The 23,310-nt window shown below is 39.7% G+C and overlaps 1 protein-coding gene across 2 annotated transcripts in view; it reads right to left on the reverse strand.

Moving 5' to 3' along the window:
* LOC128221337 (uncharacterized) overlaps nt 1–23,310 on the reverse strand; it is a 104,475-nt gene that overhangs the window by 61,940 nt on the left and 19,225 nt on the right. For both annotated transcript variants that reach the window (XM_052929900.1, XM_052929902.1), the window contains exon 2: nt 22,850–22,895. In XM_052929900.1, coding sequence (XP_052785860.1) covers nt 22,850–22,875 — 26 coding nt within the window. In that variant the 5' untranslated portion in view covers nt 22,876–22,895. The remainder of the gene's footprint in view (nt 1–22,849; nt 22,896–23,310) is intronic.

Raw genomic sequence — 23,310 nt, forward strand, 5'->3', positions numbered from 1 at the left:
CGTCATTTGATGTTGACGTCATTTCCTGGTTATTATATATATACAACCTGATGAAGGCCGAATGGCAGAAACGTTGTTTCATAAATAAATAATTTGTGTTGAAGTTGGACTTCTTTAGTTATCACCATATGTGACTATATCAAATTTATGACTACATAAAGAAGTGTGTATGCCACAAATGATTGTTAACTGGTATACCTTCACAGTAGTAGTTAGTACTTAGTACTTAGTTATTCTGTTAAAAACATTGCAATTATGTTATTTGCAGATTCTGACGTGCCAGAAGCTTGAAGTGGTCAAACAATTTGAAACTGGATGCAGCACAGAATCCCATATTTCAAGAGAACGCAGATATTAGTCACCCCTGTCAAACTTGTTTGTGTAAATAATACTAAATGTGACATTTACAGCAAATATGTAATAATTGAGCAACAAATAGACAATTGCAAAACTCTATTCTGTTAATTTTGTGCCATATTTTGCATTTAAAACCAGATACTTTCAGTTTTGCTGGTTTGTTCGGTTTCTTTTATTCATGATTTTTTTCAAGAAGACACCAGTTCGGTGTATAGAAGTTATGGCGTTTTAACTGTCAATGAATCCAAGATCACTGTATGTTGTTGAACTGATATATATGTTAAACATTGAAGATCCAGCTGTCAGTACAGGAAACATTGATTGTGCTTTTGAGAACACTGAATTTTATCAACATAATTTGACACTGTACATAGTGCAAGCATTCTTTTTCAAATCTATATAAATCAATAGTAGATAACTGTAGCCTTAATTTGTGCACATTAACATATGTGAATAGTTTAATAGCCTCTTGATGTCATTCTGTATAAATTATAAAATATAATCATTTTCATTGTTTCAATTGTTTTCTTATATAAAAAGTTTTGGAACTGAAATTTGGTGTTGCTCTATTGGCTGGTACACTCAACAAATATAAAAAAAATATATGAAATAGTGCTGAGTGAGCTCAGCTGACAGTTTTTCACTGGGTTCTTATTTGGGTGTATTCCATCAATATCTCTGACTTGATTAATTTTATTTTAGTTCTATATAGGTGCTAAATTTAGAATATATTTTCAGCTATGTTGAATGTTGATTGTAATTGTAATTTATCATTTCTTTTTAGATCACCCTGTGGGTTAAACATTATATGAGGGTTAGACGTCATTTGTTTGTAATTACACCTTAATAAGTTTAATCTGTAATACACTGGGTCTTGAAAGTCCCATGATATGAACAATTGGTTTTGACTATGTTCATGCTTCATTTAGAATAAACCTCATAAGAGGTCATAACACATTGGGCCTTTAAAAGTTAGAAAATTTTAACATTAATTTATTCATACAATTTTATTTCCCACCAGATGTAAAAAACAACAACTTTTTTATCAAAAAGCAAGACAAAAAGGTCACTGTTGGTGATCTGTAAAAAATACATGTATTGATGCATATTTAACTGTCACAGGTCTTTTGGTTTATACCTGATTTTAGCAAAGCTGTTTACAATATTCATTTATTGAAATTTAGATAATTTTGATCATTAGACATGATGTTTGTCAGATTTGTCATTGCAAACACAAATTATTTTATTGAAAGCATCGTTAATATAATTCTGTAATTAAAGCGGAATTATATTTGTCCTTAAAATCTAAACAACACATTTGTTCATAATTAACATTTTTGCAACTTTTTTGGCGGGGGTGTTGTGGATGTTTTTGTAACAAACAAATAAGAATATATTCTCTATTCTCACTGACATATGTTGCAGACAATTTTCCAGAGCAGCTTTACTACATATTGTTCATATACAATCATAACTATTAGTAATTGATTAAATGTTTTGCCATGTTTTACCATCATATTTAAATAGATTTTTGTCGATTCAATTCTAGTTAAAATTATAATTACCCCTGCTTGTTATATACTTCAGTGCAACATTATTGATATGTGATTCTTTTTAGCTTGACTATTCGAAGAATAAGGAGAGCTATCCTAGTCACCCGAGTGTCAGCGTCAGCATTACAACTTATGTTGAAGTTTGCGTACCACCTCAAACATTTTCAAAGTCCATTGACATATTGTTTTGAAACTTCGCAAGCTTGTTCACCATCATGCTCACTGTACACAGGAGGAGGTCACTGTATCGAGCATTTCGACAGAATCATGTCCCTTTTTCAACTTGCAATTTTCCAATTCAATTTATGAAAATATCTCAGCACATCATGTATTGCATTGAAATCTAATATAACAATGATCAATGTATGTTTCTCCAAAACTTTTCAATCCATACACCGAAAAGCGGCGGAATAGTCCAGCGCGCTGTCTCTGTGACAGCTCTTGTTTTTATTTATTTTCTGTTGTAAAATATTCCTCAAATGCGTTTGTGTACTTGATCTCAAATGCATATTAGCTTTATTTAAGTTAATTAAGAATAATAAATCTAAACTTCATATAAAATATAAAGTAATACATTATATATAATGTATACACTATTATTGAAGATTGTTGCGTATACACTAAATAAATTGCTAACAGCAACAAAACTGCTTGTTATTCAAAAAGTTATATTAACATATACAATAAAACGTTTCCCTTTTACTCCTAGTATGTTTCACTTAGTCATTAAGTAAACTTAAAGTGTCCGGCAATAGCACTTCAAGCCCGTAGAGGCAGCGCCTTAGTTTTATCCAAACATATGCACATACTGCATGCACATAAAAATATGCTAAATTAAACTTTATGCACAAATTATACAAAAAAAAACAAACACGTTTTGAAGTGTACAACTCAAATAAGTCATTTCACCGACAGATCGATTTCATGTCTATATTCCCGCATACTTTACGAAATCAAAAGAAAAATTAATGTCACTCATAGCAACCCGACATGATCATGATTTTAGATATCTAGTGAACTTGTTTCTTTCTAATCTCAAATGCCTTCGTTGACTTTGTTCTGTATACATATATCTGTTCAAAAAAGTTAGTTCTTTGACATTTGTTTGACCATATCGTAAAAAATCAATCCAAACCCGAAACATGTTGTAAAGGCTCTGGAGCTACAAAAACTAATTAGATTGAACCAAATACATCTTATTTAAAATAAAAATAGGAAAATTTGATAAATATGGTTTGCACTTGCTGTTAACATTTTACGGCATGCTCTTCTTAGAGAAGGTATGACCGATTACAAATTCCGAAAAATCACTTATTTGTGCATAACCTTTAGAAGTATGCCGGACATTTACCCCTTGCAAAGACTGCGTTGAGTTTAAAACACTAATATATTGCACACATTTCAAGTAAAATCATAGAACCGTCTATCTTATATTATTTAATCTAACGCAAGCTCGTTGTGAGACCATTATCTTTTAATAGTTTAAAAAATGACAAAAGCAACGACGAATATAACAACAAGTTCAAGGTAGAAATATCCAATGTTCAAGCCTTTGTGATTTTCTTTTAGGTTTCAGTGCAATCCAATTTGATGATATAAATAATATGCATTCCACGAAGCGCTTTATCTCGATTTATGATATCAATGACATACTTGACTTAGGTCAAAATATTATCAAAGTTTTTTGAAAAATGTATAATTTATTAAAAATGATAAAGTTTTGATACGTAGAAATGTGTTATGTGGTCTATTTAAGCGCTAAATCAACCTGACATATACTGAATATTATCACATGTATTGTTACGGATACGAGTATTTATATTCAACGTTTAAAATCGTAAACCATATTTATACTATCAGATGAAGTTCCCAAACATTTCGTCCAAACAACATTATACATACACTATTTTACAAAAACACTCAATTATTTCTCATATTGTGCTGAACATAAAAAATAACAACCTAGCATTAGTTAGATGCATTGTTTGGCAGTCCGTGAACTGTAGGTACAAATGTTCAAGGGCAAGGACAATTGTTCTGCCACTAAGTTATCTGTTAACACGAAAGTGCTATACATGATTAATTTAAACAATCGTGTCATCGAGATACTTCATATAGATGAAGGTTATATTACATTCCCACTGTTCTCATCAGAATAATAATTTGCTGATGTTCTTTTGCCATATGTCTACTAAAATGATTTCGCTGAAATGAATGAGTTTAACAACTAGAACAGGATTATACTCTAAGTATTTTTTATTTATTTTTATTTTAATCACTTCATGACATTTTGAAAAATTTCTCGTATGATACGTTTTCTTGTTTGCTCAATCCTACAAAATGAAGTTGTTGTTACCTGTCATTTTTGGAAAACATGAAAACATATGCATTCATCATGTATTGACGTTTTTTTTAAATACGAGCTAATTCAACATATCTGCATATGTTAGCATGATAAGCTAAGAAGATTAACTAAAATGATTTTGAACGTGTATAACTTTAAGGTTTTCCTTAGTGTATATTACGTATTACCGTTTAAGCATGACTGCGATCTTTACGTTTTAACGTTTTAGCACGGTTTTGTTTATTACGTATTCCCGTATAAGCATGGTAACGTTGATTACTTTTTCTCGTTAAGCATTTATACATATATATAATTTTGTACGTTCATTACGTTTTTTTTTCTGTTTAAGTATAGTGACGTTCATTATGTATTCTTGCAATAGCATTGTGATTTTCATTGTGTCTTATCTTAATAGCTTGGTAACGTTCATAATGTCTCATTGCACTAACATGGTAACATTCATTAGGTATTCCTGATTTAGCATGGTTACGTTCAATACGTATTCCCGTACTAGCGCAGTAACGCTCATTACGTATATCCTTACAAACATGGTTACGTTTTAACCTAATTCCCGTACCTGCATGTTCACTTTTATTACGTTTTCCCGTAAAGTAACGTTATGTATGTATCACCGTACAAACATTGCTACGTTCATTACTTATTCACAAATTAGCATGATTACGTGCATTGAGTTTAATTTGTACGCAAACATAAAAACGTTATAGTCAAAAAAATAAATGCAATTTTATCTTTCAGACAATAAGTTTTTATCTTTTAATATAACTGTTATATGCTAGACACTTATAGAGAGTGTTTCCTCTCAGCTTGTGTTTTGTTCTTTAACTAACGAAAAATGATTTTGCAAGTCAATGGTACATTTTTATAGGAGCCGGTCTCAATTTTGGGAAAGGGATGTTGCATCACTAATACCACAGATATTTCTCTTGACAATACAAGGATAAAAATAAATAGTTTGTAATGTCTTTTCAGGTAAAAACAAAAGTACAGCAATGGTTTAATTTTTGAAAATATGCTGGCTATCACGTGACAGTTTCAATCATTTTTGTATTTAGATTTTTTCTTACTGACACTTTTGTTTCATCAGTTTTGAAAACATTTAAATGGGTAAACAGAAAATATGTACATGTCAATGTAAACGGATGAATTATTTCAAGTTGTAAAACATATACGTTAGGTTATATACATACCACATACCATGTATGTCATCCCTTTTTCATCAATAACAATCTCTAAAACTCACTAAATATTTGATTACAGTATTAGCAAAAAATTCGTTTGGATTGTTTCTTCTTTCATACAGAAACACGTTCGTCGTTTATCTAAGGTGCTTAAATACATATTATTTCTAAAGTTCATAATTTCAAAAAAAGTATTTTGAGAATAATGATCAAATTCGAAGGTGGCCATTTTTGATGAATACGTTAGGAGTGATATTTGAATGAAACAAAGTCAAAACGCTTTTTAATGTTTTCTTAATGTTCTAAAATCAATAAATCTAGAATAAAAGCTTAGACAGTTGTCAAACAATAGGTTTTCATATCAGTCCGGTACAACAAAAAGAAGCTGCAGGAACTAAGACAAAACAGTTAAACCCTTATTGAGAAAATTTTAAACATTATGATTTCGTTCTTATCTATCCATGATGCACAGACAGCTCAGCAACTATATGTTCCTACCGCTGAGCCAATAGATACACTAACTTTGCAAGATTACACTCTTTCAACATTGCTGCTGAATCACCAACGCTTTGGGAAACAAAATAGAAAATCTAAAGAAAGACCATCATGATCAATGACGCTACTATGGAATATTATATTAAAGTATGGTTTACAACGTTGTACCATTTGTTTGAATTATGTGGCACATTCGTCAAGAAGACAATTCTAAGGAGCAAATTAGGCGTGAACCATTTGGCGTTTCCGTATTCGGGCAGATCTAGCTAGATCAGCCAACATAGACTATTATCGAAGTAGAACCATGTAGGACCATGTGCTTGATTTTACTGATTTAAGTTAAGAATAGAAATTGGGACAAGAATAAATACCTTATTCTCATGAACTTCAATGATCAGAGCTGACCTATTTGGTATATTTCATGTATTTCATGTTGTTTTTTTTAATTTTCTTACAGATAAACCACGTCTTGAGAAGAATATATATGCAATTGATTTTAAATACATAGTTCACATCGAAAAGGGTACAATAGTTATATAATAAAATATACTAAGTCAACATGTTAGGTTGGTAATGCATGTGAAAGGATCAATATTTAGAACAAATAAATCACACCGTCACATTATGGTAAAGAAAGGAAGGAATTACGTAAAGAGTAACATGAATTATGTCATGAGTTTGATTTGTATTTTTATAGATTAATATTTCATTTTCTTAGAACCTAATTACGTGTTATGGTAACACAGAAGTTATCAAATTTATCATTTTTATTGGAGAAGATATCGTTTTAAACATCTCGCTTAGCTCGTAAAATATATGCTGGTAACAGTGATAACAGATACTTTGCTTTGTCTACTTACATTATGTAAACACTTGCATCTTTTGATATAGTTTATGTCGAATGTTAAGAAAATCTACATCTTTAAGTTATCTTGACTAGAGTAGCATATATCGTGTGCAAACATTATTTAGCAATAAATGGCATATCATTTGACGGAAGAACACAAGTGTCTACTTTACATTAAAATACAAACACTTAGACAACGCAAATACTGCAAGTATTTTACTTGATATTTTTATTAAAATAACTTAATTGAACATCAATCTTTCAACGTGTTGGCTATATATATTAGAAGTATCTGAAAACATGTTAACTTAAAACATTACAGGAAATATCAATAGAAATTTATGCTATTCAGTAATAGTTTTGCATTTAAAAAAATAGAATTACACTAACATATAATATTTCGACTTGGCATCTGATATTTTACATAAATTAGATATTAGACATGCCTGACATGACATAATGATAAATGCATTTCTCTTTATATATATGAACACTAAAGTACCAATCTTGTAATGTTTTCTCATTGATACGTTTATAGGTTAAAGGTGCTTGGCTTCAATATTATTTCAAGAAATTTGTTTTTAGGCAAAACGTTCGTGGAATCACTGACAATATATAATTAAGTATTGGTATGTTATTGTTAATATCTTTTTTCGATGAAGACATTGAAGTTAATGTTATATATGTGGTACATGTTTTTTTTATTTAAGATGATTAAGTATATACAGAAGAAGTTTTACACCAACGCTATTTAATTGATACAATAAGTGTACGGATAAACTATTCTTAATACTACTTACATTTCCTTTACTAGATACTCATAAATAAGTTGATACTAACGAGATCAACTCAATCAAAACATGGCATTGGTTACTAATTAGGGCACTTGTGTATTTATGGTATAAGATATTTCACAACAGATGAGCCCGACGCAGAATGTACAAACTTCCGTTCACCCGCCATAAAACGTCTATTAACAAAAACATACTACAGTGTGTTGAAGAATTCTCTTATTTCGGAATACTTTTTAATTATAATGGTAGTTTTTGTAAAGCTAAGGAAAGATTAGTTGAACAAGCAAGAAGAGCTATGTTCTCACTTATTCAAAAGTCCCAAAAACTCAATTTTCCCATTTCAGTTCAGTAACATTTGTTTGATTCTATGATTGCTCCAATTTTGTTATTCTCTCACGAAGTATGCGGTTTTGAAAATATCAAAATAATTGAACAGTTTCAGCTGAAATATTGCAAATTAGTATTCAATCTCAAAGCTTTCACCCCTAACTGCATGGTGTATGGTGAACTTGGTTTAAAACCCATAGCTTTACAAATTGAATCGAGAGTTTTATATTATTGGAGCAAGATAGAGAACGAAAAAAGATTATAAAATATCTAAGTTATTAAATAATACGGTTCTTAAACTACATAATAGTAATGTTATTGTTTCTCAATGGTTATCTGTCGTGAGTAATACCTTAAACGAACTTGGTTTGTCTGATTATTTAGGAAGTCAAACAGTCATTAGCCCTGTTAGTTTTAAGTCAATTGTTAAAAGTAGACTGTATGACTAATTCTTGCAAAACTGGACAAGTACTGTTGATAGTTCTTCAAAATGTCTAGTATATAGAATTTTTAAGATAAATCATTGTTTTGAAGATTATCTTGACTTGTTACCTAGTAACCATTGTAAAAACTTACCGTGCAAACTGATGCGCTGACTCACTGACTCACTGACGCGCTGACTCACTGAAGCGCTGACTCACTGACGCGCTGACTCAGAGACAAGCTGACTTACTGACTTACTGACGCGCTGACTCACTGACTCACTGACGCGCTGACTCACTGATGCACTGACTCACTGACGCGCTGACTACATGTCAAACTGACGCGCTGACTCACTGACGCGCTGACTCACTGAATCACTGACGTACTGACTCACTGATGCGTTGACTCAGTGACGCGCTGACTCACTGAATTAATGACGCGCTGACTCACTGACTCACAGACACGCTGACTCACTGACGCGCTGACTTACTGACACGCTGACTCACTGACTCACTGACGTGCTGACTCACTGACGCGCTGACTAACTGACGCGGTGACTCACTGACGCACTGACGCGCTGACGCGATGACTCACTGACTAACTGACGCGGTGACTCACTGACGCACTGACTACCTGACGCGCTGACGCGCTGACTCACTGACTCACTGACGCGCTGACTCACTGACGCACTGACTCACTGACGCGCTGACTCACTGACACGCTGACTCAGAGACGCTCTGACTTACTGACGTACTGAAGCGCTGACTCACAGACGCGCTGACTCACTGATGCACTGACTCACAGACGCGCTGACTAACTGACGCGCTGACTACCTGTCAAACTGACGTGCTGACTCACTGACTCACTGACTCACTGACGCGCTGACTCACTGTCAAACTGACTCACTGACTCACTGACGCGCTGACTCACTGACTCACTGACGCGCAGACTCACTGACTTACTGACTCACTGACTTACTGACGTGCTGACTCACTGAAGCGCTGACTCACTGACGCGCTGACGCGCTAACTCACTGACGCGCTGACTCACTGTCAAACTGACTCACTGACTCACTGACTGACTTACTCACTGAATCACTGACTCACTGACGCGCTGACTCGTTGACACGCTGATTCAATAACTCACTGACGCGCTGACTCACTGACACGATGACTCACTGACGCGCTGACGCGATGACTCACTGACTTACTGACGCGGTGACTCACTGACGCACTGACTACCTGACGCGCTGACGCGCTGACTCACTGAGTCACTGAAGCGCTGAATCACTGACGCACTGACTCACTGACACACTGACTCATTGACGCCCTGACGCGCTGACTCACTGACTCACTGACGCGCTGACTCACTGAAGCGCTGACTCACTGACGCGCTGACTCAGAGACAAGCTGACTTACTGACTTACTGACGCGCTGACTCACTGACTCACTGACGCGCTGACTCACTGATGCACTGACTCACTGACGCGCTGACTACATGTCAAACTGACGCGCTGACTCACTGACGCGCTGACTCACTGAATTAATGATGCGCTGACTCACTGACTCACAGACACGCTGACTCACTGACGCGCTGACTCACTGACACGCTGACTCACTGACGCGCTGACTAACTGACGCGGTGACTCACTGACACTCTGACGCGCTGACGCGATGACTCACTGACTAACTGACGCGGTGACCCACTGACGCACTGACTACCTTACGTGCTGACGCGCTGACTCACTGACTCACTGACGCGCTGACTCACTGACGCACTGACTCACTGACGCGCTGACTCACTGACACGTTGACTCAGAGACGCTCTGACTTACTGACGTACTGAAGCGCTGACTCACAGACGCACTGACTCACTGATGCACTGACTCACTGACGCGCTGACTAACTGACGCGCTGACTACCTGTCAAACTGACGTGCTGACTCACTGACTTACTGACTCACTGATGCGCTGACTCACTGACTCGCTGACTCCGTGACGGGCTGACTCACTGACTGACACACTGACTAACTGACGGGCTGACGAGCTGACTCACTGATTTACTGACGCAGTAACTCACTGACGCACTGCCTCACTGACGCGCTGACGCGCTGAATCACTGAGTCACTGACTGACTGACTCACTGACGCGCTGACTCACTGACGCGTAAACGCGCTGACGCGCTGACTCACTGACTTACTGACGCGCTGACTCACTGACGCGCTGACTCACTGACGCGCTGACTCTTTCTCAAACTGACTCCCTGACTCTCTGACTCACTGACGCGCTGACGCGCTGACTCACTGACGCACTGACTCACTGACGCGCTGCCCCACTGACTCTTTGTCTCACTGACGCGCTGACTAATTGATGCACTGACTTACTGACGCGCTGACTCACTGACGTTCTGACTCACTGACGCCATGACGCGATGACTGACTGATGCACTGACTCACTGACGCGCTGACTACGTGTCAAACTGGCGCGCTGACTCACTGACGCGCTGACTCACTGATGCGCTGACTCAGTGACGCGCTGACTCACTGAATTAATGACGCGCTGACTCACTGACTCACTAACTCACAGACACGCTGACTCCCTGACGCGCTGACTTACTGACGCGCTGACTCACTGACTCACTGACACGCTGACTAATTGACGCGGTGATTCACTGACGCACTGACGAGCTGACGCGATGACTCACTGACTAACTGACGGTGTGACTCACTGACGCACTGACTACCTGACGTGCTGACGCGCTGACTCACTGACTCACTGACGCGCTGACTCACTGACGCACTGACTCACTGACGCGCTGACTCACTGACGCACTGACTCACTGACGCGCTGACTCACTGACACGCTGACTCAGAGACGCTCTGACTTACTGACGTACTGAAGCGCTGACTCACTGACGCGCTGACTCACTGATGCACTGACTCACTGATGCGCTGACTCACTGACGCGCTAACTACCTGTCAAACTGACGTGCTGACTCACTGACGCGCTGACTCACTGACTCACTGATGCGCTGACTCACTGACGCGCTGACTCCGTGACGGGCTGACTCACTGACTGACACACTGACTTACTGACGCGCTGACGAGCTGACTCACTGATTTACTGACGCAGTAACTCACTGACGCACTGCCTCACTGACGCACTGACTCACTGAATCACTGAGTCACTGACTGACAGACTCACTGACGCGCTGACTCACTGACGCGTAAATGCGCTGACGCGCTGACTCACTGAATTACTGACGCGCTGACTCACTGACGCACTGACTCACTGGCGCGCTGACTCTTTCTCAAACTGACTCCCTGAATCACTGACTCACTGACGCGCTGACGCGCTGACGCGCTGACGCGCTGACTCACTGACGCACTGACTCACTGACGCGCTGCCCCATTGACTCATTGTCTCACTGACGCGCTGACTAATTGATGCACTGACTCACTGACTCACTGACACGCTGACTCACTGACGCACTGACTCACTGACGCGCTGACTCACTGTCAAACTGACTGACTTACTCACTGACTGACTTACTCACTAACTCACTGACTCACTGACATGCCGACTCACTGACGCGCTGACTCACTGACGCGCTGATTGACTGACTCACTGACGCGCTGACTAACTGACGCGTAAACGCGCTGACGCGCTGACTCACTGACTCCCTGACGCGCTGACTCACTGAGTCGCTGACTCACTGACTCACTGACTAGCTGACCCGTTGACGCGCTGAAACATTGACGCGCTGACGCGCTGACTCACTGACTCACTGAATCACCGACGCGCTGACTTACTGACGCCCTGACGCTCTGACGCGCTGACTCACTGACTCACTGACGCGCTGACTGAATGACGCGCTGTCTCACTGATTCACTGACTCACTGACGCCCTGACGCGCTGACTCTCTGACGCGCTGACTCATTGACGCGTTGACTCAAGGACGCGCTGACCCACTAACGCGCTGACGCGCTGACTCACTGACGCGCTGACTTACTGACACGCTGACTCACTGACTCACTGACGTGCTGACTCACTGACGCGCTGACTAACTGACGCGGTGACTCACTGACGCACTGACGCGCTGACGCGATGTCTCACTGACTAACTGACGCGGTGATTCACTGACGCACTGACTACCTGACGCGCTGACGCGCTGACTCACTGACTCACTGACTCACTGACGCGCTGATTCACTGACACGCTGACTCAGAGACGCTCTGACTTACTGACGTACTGAAGCGCTGACTCACAGACGCGCTGACTCACTGATGCACTGACTCACAGACGCGCTGACTAACTGACGCGCTGACTACCTGTCAAACTGACGTGCTGACTCACTGACTCACTGACTCACTGACGCGCTGACTCACTGTCAAACTGACTCACTGACTCACTGACGGGCTGACTCACTGACTCACTGACGCGCAGACTCACTGACTTACTGACTCACTGACTTACTGACGTGGTGACTCACTGAAGCGCTGACTCACTGACGCGCTGACGCGCTAACTCACTGACGCCCTGACTCACTGACGCGCTGACTAACTGACGCGCTGACTACCTGTCAAACTGACGTGCTGACTCACTGACTCACTGACTCACTGACTCACTGACGCGCTGACTCACTGACTCGCTGACTCCGTGACGGGCTGACTCACTGACTGACACACTGACTAACAGACGCGCTGACGAGCTGACTCACTGATTTACTGACGCAGTAACTCACTGACGCACTGCCTCACTGACGCGCTGACGCGCTGAATCACTGAGTCACTGACTGACTGTCTCAATGACGCGCTGACTCACTGACGCGTAAATGCGCTGACGCGCTGACTCACTGACTTACTGACGCGCTGACTCACTGACGCGCTGACTCACTGACGCGCTGACTCTTTCTCAAACTGACTCCCTGACTCTCTGACTCACTGACGCGCTGACGCGCTGACGCGCTGACTCACTGACGCACTGACTCACTGACGCGCTGCCCCACTGACTCTTTGTCTCACTGACGCGCTGACTAATTGATGCACTGACTTACTGACGCGCTGACTCACTGACGTGCTGACTCACTGACGCCATGACGCGCTGACTCACTGATGCACTGACTAACTGACGCGCTAACTACATGTCAAACTGACGCGCTGACTCACTGACGCGCTGACTCACTGAATCACTGACGCACTGACTCACTGATGCGCTGACTCAGTGACGCGCTGACTCACTGAATTAATGACGCGCTGACTCACTGACTCACTAACTCACAGACACGCTGACTCCCTGACGCGCTGACTTACTGACGCGCTGACTCACTGACTCACTGACATGCTGACTAATTGACGCGGTGATTCACTGACGCACTGACGCGCTGACGCGATGACTCACTGACTAACTGACGCGCTGACTCACTGACGCACTGACTACCTGACGTGCTGACGCGCTGACTCACTGACTCACTGATGCGCTGACTCACTGACGCACTGACTCACTGACGCGCTGACTCTCTGACACGCTGACTCAGAGACGCTCTGACTTACTGACGTACTGAAGCGCTGACTCACTGACGCGCTGACTCACTGATGCACTGACTCACAGATGCGCTGACTCACTGACGCGCTAACTACCTGTCAAACTGACGTGCTGACTCACTGACGCGCTGACTCACTGACTCACTGATGCGCTGACTCACTGACGCGCTTACTCCGTGACGGGCTGACTCACTGACTGACACACTGACTTACTGACGCGCTGACGAGCTGACTCACTGATTTACTGACGCAGTAACTAACTGACGCACTGCCTCACTGACGCACTGACTCACTGAATCACTGAGTCACTGACTGACTGACTCACTGACGCGCTGACTCACTGACGCGTAAACGCGCTGACGCGCTGACTCACTGACTTACTGACGCGCTGACTCACTGACGCGCTGACTCACTGGCGCGCTGACTCTTTCTCAAACTGACTCCCTGACTCACTGACTCACTGACGCGCTGACGCGCTGACTCACTGACGCACTGACTCACTGACGCGCTGCCCCATTGACTCATTGTCTCACTGACGCGCTGACTAATTGATGCACTGACTCAGTGACTCACTGACTCACTGACACGCTGACTCACTGACGCACTGACTCACTGACCCGCTGACTCACTGTCAAACTGACTGACTTACTCACTGACTGACTTACTCACTAACTCACTGACTCACTGACATGCCGACTCACTGACGCGCTGACTCACTGACGCGCTGATTGACTGACTCACTGACGTGCTGAGTCACTGACGCGCTGACGTGCTAAGTCACTGACGCGCTGACTCACTGACTCACTGACTAGATGACCCGTTGACGCGCTGACACATTGACGCGCTGACGCGCTGACTCACTGACTCACTGAATCACCGACGCGCTGACTTACTGACGCCCTGACGCTCTGACGCGCTGACTCACTGACTCACTGACGCGCTGACTGAATGACGCGCTGTCTCACTGACTCACTGACTCACTGACGCCCTGACGCGCTGACTCACTGACGCGCTGACTCATTGACGCGTTGACTCAATGACGCGCTGACCCACTAACGCGCTGACGCGCTGACTCACTGACGCGCTGACTAACTGGCTCACTGACGTGCAGACATACTGACGCGCTGACTTACTGACCCAATGACGCGCTGAGACATTGACGCGCTGACGCGCTGACTCACTGACTCACTGAATCACCGACGCGCTGACTTACTGACGTCCTGACGCTCTGACGCGCTGACTCACTGACTCACTGACGCGCTGACTGAATGACGCGCTGTCTCACTGACTCACTGACTCACTGACGCCCTGACGCGCTGACTCACTGACGCGCTGACTCACTGACGCGCTGACTCATTGACGCGTTGACTCAAGGACGCGCTGACTCACTAACGCGCTGACGCGCTGACTCACTGACGCGCTGACTAACTGGCTCACTGACGCGCTGACTCACTGACGCGCTGACTTACTGACCCAATGACGCGCTGAGACATTGACGCGCTGACGCGCTGACTCACTGACTCACTGAATCACCGACGCGCTGACTTACTGACGCCCTGACGCTCTGACGCGCTGACTCACTGACTCACTGACGCGCTGACTGAATGACACGCTGTCTCGCTGACTCACTGACTCACTGACGCCCTGACGCGCTGACTCACTGATGCGCTGACTCATTGACGCGCTGACTCAATGACGCGCTGACGCGCTGACGTACTGACGCAATGACTAACTGGTTCACTGACGCGCTGACTCACTGACGCGCTGACTCACTGACTCGCCGACTCACTGACGCGATAACTAACTGACGCACTGACTCACTGTTAAAATGACTCACTGACTCACTGAATCGCTGTTGCGCTGACGCGTTGTCTCACTGAACCGCTCACGCGCTGACTCACTGACGCACTGACTCACTGACGCGCTGCCCCACTGACTCATTGACTCACTGACGCGCTGACTAATTGACGCACTGACTAACTGTCGCGCTGACTCACTGACGCGCTGACTCACTGATGCCATGACACGCTGACTCACTGACGCACTGTCAAACTGACTTGCTTACTCACTGACTGACTTACTCACTGACTCACTGACTCACTGACATGCTGACTCACTGACGCGCTGACTCACTGTCAAAATGACTCACTGACTCACTGCCTCACTGACACGCTGTCTCACTAACGCGCTGACGCGCTGACTTACTGACGCGCTGCCCCGCTGACTCATTGACTCACTGACGCGCTGACTAATTGACGCACTGACTCACTGACGCGCTGACTCACTGACGCGCTGACTCACTGACGCCATGCCGCGCTGACTCACTGACGCGCTGACTCATTGTCAAACTAACTGACTTACTCACTGACTCACTGACCCACTGACATGCTGACTCACTAACACGCTGACTCACTGACGCGCTGACTCACTGACTCACTGACTAGCTGACTCATTGACGCCCTGGCGCGCTGACTCACTGACTCACTAACTCACTGAATCACGACGCGCTGACTCACTGACGCTCTGACGCCCTGACGCGCTGACTCACTGACTGACTGACGCGCTGTCTCACTGACTCACTGATTCACTGACGCCCTGACGCGCTGACTCACTGACGCGCTGACTCACTGACTCACTGACGCTCTTACCCATTGAAGCGCTGACCCATTGACGCGCTCTCTCACTGACGCGCTGATGTGCTGACTCACTGACGCGCTGACTCACTGACTCAATGACGCGCTGACTGACTGACTGACTGACTGACTGACTGACTGACTGACTGACTGACTGACTGACTGACTGACTGACTGACTGACTGACTGACTGACTGACTGACTGACTGACTGACTGACTGACTGACTGACTGACTGACTGACTGACTGACTGACTGACTGACTGACTGACTGACTGACTGACTGACTGACTGACTGACTGACTGACTGACTGACTGACTGACTGACTGACTGACTGACTGACTGACTGACTGACTGACTATTTACTCATTTAACACTTTAAATTGGATTTTAAAAACATCAGGAAATGTATAAGACTTGTGATTGGAACATGTTTTTGTTGGCCGTTTAATTCTCCTATCGGGACATACCCAAAGCGAGCATAATGTTTGCCGTTTTAGCTATTGGAGAGGTTGCATGTCAACTGAAGAGAAGCCCATGACTATAAAATAATACGAATATGTACATGTCTACATCTACTAGACATACGCGGGTATTTGTCCCTTTTAATATCCTTTAAATTGTTCCTGTCCAGTACATATTAAAGGTCACACAGTAAAAAATTTGACCTCCAAAATTTAAGAAACTCTTCTCATCAATCGAAATGGCTATAGCAAAGATGTTTAAGTTACATCATTGTGAAGTGGCCCTCTACCAAGCTTGTACACATTGTGTCTCTGTTATCAAAACAATTCACGCAGTAGGTGCCACTTCTTTAATAATCATTAGTAAAAACTATTTTCTAATATTTTTGTCAATAGCTGCATAACTAGAAAATTCGTTGAAAATACCATGAAGTGATAACTGCCCATTCCCTTAGGAGTATTTGTTTACGTGTATACACTTATACAAAAACATATTTTAATATGATATTCTCACGGACTGCAATAGCTAGAGTTAACTTTTATAGCATATTATATCCTAATGTTAAACGAGAATAACATGGAATTTACGATGACAATTAAGTATATTGTTTTTGCTTGATGATATTAAGAACAAAATTTCACAGGGTAATAAACATTTGGAATGCTATTAATCAAATATTGTGTGCAACATTTGAATGATATTGGCCTAGGAGTAACACATATAAGATAAGTAATCAGGTAAGTATAAACGAAATTCACTGACCAAAAAAGATGTGCAATCTCGAATTGTCATTCTGTTTTGTATTGCGTTTTTTTTCAATTATTTTTGCAACACCTGTTACTCTTTCAGTGAATCTGAATGAAGTTGAAACTTGGATTGATAACGCTGTATACTTAACAGTTTTGTTTCTTATTCAGTTCCAATGAAGAAAACGCCTTTGGTTTTTTAAATTTATATAAGCACGTTTAAAGCACTAGATATATATACACTTGAAATACCACCATATCACTGCATGCTTCATTACTTTTAGCTACTTTGTATTACGTCACTTTTAGTCTCTTTCCACTGTTTTACATTTAATTTATTTTTAGTAATTGTAGCCAGATATTTAGGCCGTTTGTTATTTTATTGGTTTTTTTTATAAAAATGTTTTTCTTTCAATTTTTTTCATTTTCAACGACGGAAGATAAATTAAATCAATTTGCTACTTTTAATAACTCATGTATTGGATATAAACTACGAAATTTAGCACGAAAAGGATGTGAAAAAAAAGTATCATTCACATAAGTTTTATCTTCAAAGGATTTTTTTTTGTTGTTGAAAATTACCAGAAGTATTGGCAATTTTCTTTTGTTACGGAGCTTATTTATCTTCTGTAAAAACAGTCTGATTTTTTTTTAAATCAATACAAAATTAAACGTAAGTTTACATACGGATATACACCGAAGTCAAGAACAAAGTTCAATAGTGTGAATCATTAAACAATAACACCATTTCATGTAGTTATTGTAAAACAATTTACATGTATTTATGGTCTTAGGTTAGTGGTTAATTAAAGCTGCTCTCACACAGATTGAACGTTTTTACGTTAAATTTTTATCTTTGAACGGGCCAATTAATGCGCAAATGCATGAAAACCAGTTATATAAGACTGCTGTAAAAATAAGATCACTGGTTTTTATATTTAAGTTCCAAAAATGATTTGTTATGCATTTAGTAACGGTTTAAGCCAATTAACATTAACTTGCGAATGGAAATATGAAACTCTGCGATCTGATCTTTTGTCAGCAATCTTTAATCATCGGTTTGCAGATATTTACGGAAAAACTGCTCTTTCCAAGACAAAAATTGAAAAAAGTTAAAAACGGTATTTATGTGAGAGTGTAGCTTTAAATTGGTTAAATTAATATTTAGTAGTAATTTACAAGAAAACTGATACGTGGTGATTAGATGAAGTCAAAGAATATCATATAAAGAAGCCTTGAAACTTATCTGAATCATTTAAAGTGCAATCATTAGAATAAAGCTGCTACAACTTAAAAGCATAATTCAAGGAGCGGTAATAAAAAAAAAGACAGAATCATTTAAAATTATAAAGCATCCTAACTTTTCCGGCACATGTTGAGCTTGATCGTTGTAACCACAAATGCTGTTACTAAAATGTCCCCAACATGTTTGACAGGTACGATTGCCGTTGCGTGTTAAAAATTGATATTTATTGTCACTCTTCTCAAAATAACGTGATTATGGTTTCCCCATTGAAATTTAGACACTTTCACCATTACCGTGCACAGGCTGATGATATTCATGAGTTTTCTTTGAATCATGCCTGATTCGTTGAATAATTGCCAAGCATTATGAAGTTAACGTTAAATAATTATTTTATCAGATGTTCATTATGTTTGAATGGTGTTTAACCAACCTTTATCTGGTTAAATTATATTGCCGAATTGTATAATATGCAGTATTACGAACAGATTTTACAAACATACATTTATGTTTTCCGTAAATCTTTTAACGTATATATAACTAATAAAACCCTCATTTTTTCCAAAAAAATGCTCTTTAACATAAAGTTTTTTATGTCTGTTTTATGCCCAAGTTTCTGTGGCTGCAGCAAAACAGTAAATGAAGATATTTGAGGGTGTTTTTTTGTTTTATAATATTTGTCACATTAAATATTAGTGTATGTGGAATAACTTTCCATTTCCATGTTATGTGTCATTTTGTTTGTGTCTTAAAATTAATCAGATAAAACTTTAAAACAAAATATGTGTTTTGTAAAAGTCCGTTTAAGACCGATTTTGCAATACATTTTCATCCCTTGAATGGGCGTTTTTAATAACACAACGGTTAACACCAATAGTGTTATTTCTATGAATAAATGAAATCGAAGCTAGATTATTCATAACACTATATTCACGCGCCGACAAACATAAATAAACACCAACATATGAAAAAGGTAAGAAAAGCTTTGTCGGGGGGTCGGATGGGCAGTGGTAAGAGCATTAGAAAGGTAAGTGCAAAAGGTAATCAATTTATACAATTCATTATGTATATTAACAGACTGTCCGACTGACAGAAGGACGAACTGTGTGACTGTCCGACTGGCCGACCGACCGGCTGTATAATTGTTTTATTTTCATACGTTTAGTAAAATTTACATTGCACGATGAATTTCGATTCCGGGAGATGCAATGATTACATTCGTATCATCCAAACAGTGTTATTTATGCTTAAGTAACAAGTATCGGATGAAATATACAATGCATATGTAACAAAGTAGTTATTTACCATAGTTTTCAACTGTATTCGTGATAATACAGTTATCAGTCTTGTTTTAAAGAAATGTTTTAAATTTAAAATAAAATGTTGTTTAATATCTTTTTTAAGATAACATGACACTAAATGCTAATATATGATCATATTAATTACAAAGTAACAACATGTTTAGGTATATTTACTCGACGTTCTTGTTTTCCTTTATTAATGTGTATGAGTAGAAATTTAAGATAGCACACCCCTAATGGGCAACATTTAAAACTATTATCAGCTTGCTTCTTTCTTAATAGGTATCATTTCCTGGATTTATAAACATAATTTAAAATAAATTAACCGTAAAAAATAACAAATGTATTTAAATTTGAAGTACCCTACCCCCATTTCAAAATTGTCGATAAACACGATATCATCCGAGAGACAAGAACAAATCTTTGTTTCATTTATTTATCAACATTTTGGAAATAATTTGATTTCAGAGTAACAAGAAACATATTTACTTTCAGAAATAATACATTAGTGATCACAAATGTAATCAAACTGTACTGAAATAGCCATATGGTATTTCAATTTTAACATAATGTTTTGACCGCGTAAAATTGGAACATCGACGTTTAAAAGCCAAATCAACAAGTTCTAGAAATACGCATGACCTGTACTTTATTAAGAATTATAATGTATCGTTTGGGGACAATTTACCGCTAATTTAAATCAACATAAAGTTTGTAATTCACTTACACCTTTTTCAGCCGTACCTGCAAATTATAAAATCTTCACAGAACCTAATGTTTATGAGTAGAAATGTATTCAATTACTTTTTAATGAAATCCAATATTAACTTCTGTAAAAAAAATGTTAGCTAATGAAAGCAAGGAAGAAAACAAAATATACGTGCTTCTGGCTGGATTCGAACCGGTATCTTGAAACCCTCAAAAGATTTGTAGTCCTGTGCTTAACAACATAGGCTAAAGCATCTTTACAATCACATACCAATTAGCATGACTATGTACAGTGCAGGTCATATTTTCTTTAAAATATAATATGTATATAAGGTAACTGCAAACTGTCTACAGAAAAGCTTACGAAACGACGAAAACGCTGTATTCATATTTAAGTATTAATTCACATACATGTTGGATGATCTATGTGGACACCACATGGTTGGTTCTCAACATATACATATTGAAATATAACTGAATGTGTTTGTTTTTTTGTTGGCTTGATCATTTCCGTCCATACCCCCCCCCCCCAACTTGAATGTTTTGCAAACTTGTATCAATAATAAATCTTAATATTAAATGAGCAGTATTTGTATAATAAATGTAATGAGACGTATTGTGCTTTTGTATATGTGAGATATTGTGGTAATTGTATACGGATATTATATTCTGCTTGCTTTTATGAAGCGCCTGGACGCAAATGGCGCAAATAAAAAATATAGTTGAAAATCCGTATTAGTAAACCCTTCGTGTTTCGCAGACGTTTACGACATAAATGTGTTTTTTCCGGTTTTAAAGAAACATCAGACACAGTCAACATGAAACAAATTCTTAAATGATACATAATGTGTTCGTTTCACTACAGTATATGTTTAAATGTTAAAACATGTTAGCAAAATAGGCTAAGACATATTCACGCATCAATTTGAAAACTAATCTGCCACTCATCTTCATATCATACACAGTTCTATTAAACCAGTACATGTAATATGTAAGTATACTCGCCGACGGTTCGCTTACTACCATATTTCCTGAACTTGATGAATACAATTATGTATTATATGACGACTCGTGACAGGTTCTATATAAATATTTATCATTCTGAACTTATTTTTTACTTTAAAATATTATCATAATAATAATGTGGTTATAAGCCTTTTGGCTCGACCTGATCGTGTTAATATCAAATAATTTGCTACGATAATAAACGGGTTGCTTAAAAGCTAAATTTCAACTGCATACCAGAACAAAATTGATTCACGTCTGAAACACTGTATACAAGATTCAAAGTACATTACAGTATTTGCAAATATCCAAATGCTGTTTATGGACAGGCTATTGTAAATCTGTGAAAATGGTAACGGTTAAGAGCATTCGATCGCATACAATAATTGTCTAGAAAACCGTTCATAAAACTACATATAAAACAACCACTGACACTATTTAAATTGTTTCAAAGGCGAATGGCACAATTAGGATTATGGACATTTCCTTCGGGTTATGAGTAATTTTACCAAGCTTCTACAGGCATGTTAGGCGAAGGCAGTCTGACAGGTACCACAAAATACTTTATTTAACAGTTCCTGAATTAAAAACGACTGTTGATAACATGTCTCTGTTTGACGAGTATCCTTTCAAACAAAATACCAATGGATGTTGGTTTTCATACAAAAACAACAAGACACTTTCACGGCTTCCGATTTCTGGTAAAATATTAAGACACCTTCACCTTTAAAATTAATCCAGATGCATGCATGACCTGGTTGAGTATGCTAAGCATTCAATGCGAACATTGATTGAAGAGTTTTTTACACACTGTGACAACAGCCTTTAATATGGTAAATTAATGTTATATGCACGCAAATATACATACCCAGAAGCATCCTCACCGCTGGCCATTTTTAGTCACAAATTTTGACCTGAAATAAATAAGCGTTATATTGTTTTTCTTATTAATATAAATACTGATGTGACATTCATTCTGATACATTGCTTGTAGCGAAGAGAATGTGTATGTTAAATGTTTGTTTTCTTATTCTTATACTAAATAAGTATATGCAATGTCATGGATTTACGCTACACGTATAACATTTAGGTTAATGCTAAACATCATCGAAACAACCACATTCTTCACTACTGATGTCTGATACATGTGACCACTTCCTGAGCCATGACTCCGTTAATGTTAACGAAGTCCAGAACATCAGGAATACCATCTGTTGACCAGTATGGCCTTTTCAAATTGACATCGCTATAAGTTTGTCACCCTTAAATAAAATCACATCCATCGTTTCCTCATTCCAGTTTGTTGGTTGATTTGTATAGGATGTTACT

The sequence above is a fragment of the Mya arenaria genome, chromosome 16, assembly GCF_026914265.1.
Source record: "Mya arenaria isolate MELC-2E11 chromosome 16, ASM2691426v1".
In the NCBI taxonomy this organism is placed as follows: Eukaryota; Metazoa; Mollusca; class Bivalvia; order Myida; family Myidae; genus Mya; species Mya arenaria.